The following is a 5000-nucleotide window of genomic DNA, read 5'->3' as shown; positions in this document are numbered from 1 at the left end:
GAGAGCTTACTCTAGGTTCTAGGGTTATTTTGAGCTAATTTTGGTTATAATTACGCTACATAAAAAGTTTCATGGTTCAATCACCATTAGAAATATTTTTTTTAAATGTTTTAAAACTAATTGATTACCAACGACAGGTTGGGCGCCACTCAAAGCGCACGATCTGATAAAGTTGCGCAAAACCACTTTCCCAGCCAAGGCTACAGACCGAGGTGTTTCTGATTTATTCATTTAAAAGCAAAGGATTGTAATATCTTATAAACGACATATAGTTTCAGTTATAATTAAGATAAATTTGCCCTAAAATGAATAGTCGTTATCGCGTTAAAGAAGCCATTTAGGTATAAATAATAATTGCACTTTTATTAAAGCCCCTCGGTCTGTTACCTGTTGCCCAAAATAAAATGCCAAACTACGAACTTTTTCGGGGTGGCCAGCACGGTCGCGGGTGTGCATGGCGCCGTTCCAAATTTCCGTTTAGCCGTTGATGTGTAATTAATGATAACAATTAAATTAGGTATTGTTATACAGTAAGTACAGTTGTATGCAGTAAAATCCTAGAGGCTACTGTCCCTTTAATTAGCAGTTTTACAGTAAAACCACCACCATAGAGCGGTCAGACACCTGTCTATAAATGATACTTTTGGCATTTCCCCGGAGTGACCACTGTACAGGTTTGACTGACATCACATGGTGAGACAGTATGGTTAGGCTCATAGGGTCTATGTCCCCCAGGGTACTATCAGAGGGTACCCTGGGCATGGTTCGATATCGGAATGTACCCTGGTAACTATCTGATATGGTTAGGGTTAGGGTTAGGGTTAGGGTTATGGTTAGGGAGTAGGCGATAGTACCTACTGGGGACCCTCTCAGCTATGGTTACCAGTCTTTTGCTGATGTGTTACCTCACATCACGATTAACATAAATATTATGTCACCGCGTTCTAGAACTACTTTTTTGTTAACAATGAATGTTATAACTTTTTTGTATTCAACAACCCACCAGCTAGAAAGTACTGCATGGCAAGTACCATATAACATTATACAGTTCGTAAACTTGTTCATTTGCCTAATATGCAATGTTTAGCAAACCAGACAATGCTAGAGAGTTTGACAGCACAACAATGAAAATATTGGCCTTATGGACGTTTTTGTTTCACAAACGGAACACTATTAGAGGAATAAAAATCTTGTGTAACAAGATTTGTCACATTAAAAGTGCAAAAACAACCAAATCCATTTCCATGACAACGGTTTATTAAAGAAATTACATTTTAGATTAAAATCAACTATCACTATTTCCTTTCTAGTAAACGCAATTGAAGTCATGTGAATAAATCTAATTCAAAAATAACAAATTTAAGCTCAAAATAGACACTTTCATGGGAAATTTAGGAGTCCTAGTATCCATGTTAATTGGTCATTACCATGGTGATGACCCAACATTTATTTAGTGCATCATGCCACAAAATGTTCAGCAGGTATCATCAGGGGTTAAAAATAGGGGCAAGTCCGAGGTCCGGGACCTGCCGATTTCACGCTCGGACCTTTAGTCCATGAGCCAGACCAGATATTGGTACCACCTGGGGTGGCAAATCCTCACTATGTCTTTTTGAAAGGCCTATGTCCATAGATGAAAAAAAAACCATGAAGCAAGCCGAGACTCACAGCTTAATGGTAGAAATTGCCACTTGTATATGGGCACTCGTGGTGGAGCGGCAGGCGTCTTCGCAATTTCCAAGCAGAAAGTCCGTCAGACCTATCAATAATTTACAGTACTCCACTTTCATCAAATAAAACATCATTAAACCATTGCAAATTGCGAAGAAATAAAGCAAAAGCGAGTAACTCGGAATGCCTGCAGACGACACATGTATTGTATCAAACAAGGGCAAACATGAGTTTGTTTATGTTTGGTTTTGTATCAAAAAATTGATCCACTGTTACCAAACGATCTATTAGCCAAGCATACGTTACATGTTCGGACCTTTCAAATCTTTCATCGGACCTTCCAAAAATATTGCTGAAAAGTGTGATAACCTGTGAGCAAAAACCACTCTTTTCAGCCCATGGGTATCATACCATCATTTTATGTCAGACAAAGTATGCAGAGGTGGTGCTACAACTCGATTCTTTTACTCGGTCCCTCCTCTTAGTCTATGTGTATTACACTGCAAAGTTATTTTTACAACTGCTGCATGGCAAATATTTTCTTGATAATCTTTAAATAGAATCAGATAGCTTTGCAATTACTTTAAGCAAATGCATAATTAGTATACAGATTCTATATTCTGAAAAAAAAAATCCACATTTGCATTAATACAGCCCATTACAAATAATCTGGAGTTATAAGAGCCAACTCCAGGCACCTTAATTATCCAAGCCTGCCTCGATATCCCCCATTACTCGTAGGCACTGCTCCTCTTTCCAGGGTAGTGTTACGCACTGTACTCCCACAGGCATCCCAGTGGCTCCTCTAGTGGCCTGGAACAGAAATACAAAGTTAGGAAGGAGTAGTAGAGCAACATCTGCATCAAAATTACATGACATTTCTTGGCAAAGACAGTATGCCACCATGTAGATTGTAGTAGACAAGTGCAATGCGACATGACAGCGAATCTTGTAAAAGTAACATGCATAAAAAATAAATGTAATATAAACAATTATGGACACAATTATGCTCTCGACTTCATCCAATCCTACGTGATGGCTTACTTATTGATACTTAGATACAAAAAAGGTCTTCCCTTTTCATTACTCAGCTCAATCACGTGATGTTGTGTATTTTCTCTTAGGTATTTACTCTGGCTACAGCCACGAAAATGTTCTAGAAAACACACTGTCAGTTTTAGAACTAATTGGAATTTAGGAGCAATCTTTGAAAGACGGTTGTAAGCATCAAAGACACGCAAGCAATAGACAAAAACGTGTAATTTCGAGGACTTAAGTGCCATGATAAATTTTCCGACTGCTACTCTCTTTCAATGCCGTGGACACTGCTCTCGCTCGTATCTGTGTACTTGTTGTTGAGTGTGCTTACTTATACACTATCATGTGCACGACATGGTCTTCACCACCCTTTATGAACATCAAAAACAATTTAGTACTTCAACAATCTTCCGGTCCCAAAGATCAGTGCGCGGATAGTTGTCCAGTGCCTTCTGGTCTTCCTTAGTTTCCATGGTTACAGGAACAATTCCCGCTGGGAAGTCCAAAAGGTTGAACACCACAGTGTATGTGGCGCCATCTATTAACAACATTTGAAATTAATCGGGATTGAACGTCGGTCTTGAATTTCAGAAAATTGACCGTCTTAAACGTTTTATAGAAACTAGTCATTTACTGCTATTGGTTTCACGCTAACATTGTGTCAACTGTCTTCGCCCAAAAAACTCTGGTAGCTAAGACAGTGGAACTGCACCCCCTCTAGTGTCTACCCCAGCTCTCTGTTTAAATAGATAAATTTACTTGATTGCTGTCACAAACAACATAAGGCAAGCACACTACCAAAAGATCATACAGGCATAGGCATACAATATCCACATCAATAGAAACTCTTACAAAGCATGTCGTGTGCAAATCCGTATGGCAGCGCTGGGTAAGAGAAGGCAGGACAAATCAGTGCATCTAGTTTGGCTGTTTTCCAGGCTGCCATCACTTCATCGATGTACAGCTTCAAGTAAGTGCAAAGAGCCGCATCAGTAAAGTATTTACACTCGTTAAGCAGACCCTATCTGTTATGTATGCAGCATACCAAGAGATGCGAACATAGGGATGAAAAGAAAAATTGCACCATCTTGCTAGATGCCCACATTTTACCATAAGAACAACTTCTTGCATCGAAGACATTTACAGTGTGATGTCTTCAACACACGTGGTGTTTGCGCCAAAATCACGCTGTGATGATCACAGTTATAGCGCAATTTTGGCTCGAATCGAATGAGTCAGACTGCTGGGGAATATATACCTAACAGTGTATTGCGTCCGCGAAATCACGCACAGAACAAAGCATCATACCTGTCGCTCGTTATAATACTTCCACAGCGTGTGCACGTCATTGCATCCTATTGACTGCAGAGCGAGGGTTCCAAAGCGGGGGTACACAAACTTCAGCAGGCGTCCGACAACTGCCTTGATCTTGCTTGATAAGTTACTAAGAAAGTAGACTCCCTTGACAGTATCATCCACATCCTCATCTTTCCTACAGTAAAAGAACATACAGATAAATGCCAAATAATATGCACACCTCCTCTTCTATAGAATTAACTTGCGCAAAAATCACTGCCAGGTAGAAGTACGTATTTTCTATTTAAAAAGCGATTGGGAGTTAAAATTGGGGGAGTACTTTTTGGGTGAAAAAATTTCAGTTTCATGTTATATTACCAGCAGTCCAGCAGTGTCCTCCCATCATCAGCGTTCAGAATTCTTAAGCTCAGCATCATACCGTATTCACCTCCTCTGGGTAGATTGAATGGAACCAGCTACAAAATAAGAATGTATTTCATACAGTGTCATAAAATTTGACGTTCTTATATTCTGATAACTTGTAGCAATAGCTTTACATTCTAACCAAAATCAGTGCTCGAAATAAGCGTTGTCCGGTTGTCCGAGACAACCAGAATTTGCGCCGGACAACCTAACCAGTCTGAGACATTGTCCGGTGGACAACCAAGAAAAATGTGACGAAAAACGCACTTTATTTATGTTTTTCTCAGTGGTTCTCCAAAAGCACTTATAGCCTGGCAGCCCACCATTAATCTATGGTGTGGGAAAGCGACGCATACCAGCTGCTATTTCCAACACTGGTATATGTCAGGTTTTCTGATTTATGAGAGGTGAACTCTATTTGGAACCAGCAAACCAGCAAGTTCACCCCTACATTTTGGTATTTTTATTATTTTGAATTTTCCGATGGCTTTGCCCATGCAAAACAAACAACAGTGGGGATTCATGTTGATCAAAAAGTAAAAAAAAGAAGAGAATTGTCGTAGTCAGAATGA

General features: G+C 39.6%; 1 protein-coding gene across 1 annotated transcript in view; it reads right to left on the bottom strand.

The window, feature by feature from the left end:
- Positions 1-1725: 1725 nt before the first annotated feature.
- Positions 1726-5000, bottom strand: part of LOC106804944 (fatty-acid amide hydrolase 1-like) — a 6005-nt gene continuing 2730 nt past the window's right edge. The window contains exons 5-9 of the mRNA XM_014806361.1: positions 4384-4481; positions 4018-4201; positions 3562-3673; positions 3108-3247; positions 1726-2484 (exon numbers count right to left, since the gene is read on the bottom strand). Of these exons, the coding sequence (XP_014661847.1) occupies positions 2371-2484; positions 3108-3247; positions 3562-3673; positions 4018-4201; positions 4384-4481 (648 nt within the window). The 3' untranslated portion in view covers positions 1726-2370. The remainder of the gene's footprint in view (positions 2485-3107; positions 3248-3561; positions 3674-4017; positions 4202-4383; positions 4482-5000) is intronic.

This window comes from Priapulus caudatus, unplaced genomic scaffold, assembly GCF_000485595.1.
Source record: "Priapulus caudatus unplaced genomic scaffold, Priapulus_caudatus-5.0.1 Scaffold93, whole genome shotgun sequence".
Classification (NCBI taxonomy): domain Eukaryota; kingdom Metazoa; phylum Priapulida; class Priapulimorpha; order Priapulimorphida; family Priapulidae; genus Priapulus; species Priapulus caudatus.
The sequence above is the reverse complement of the archived record's forward strand: the minus strand, read 5'-3'. Positions and strand labels throughout refer to the sequence as shown.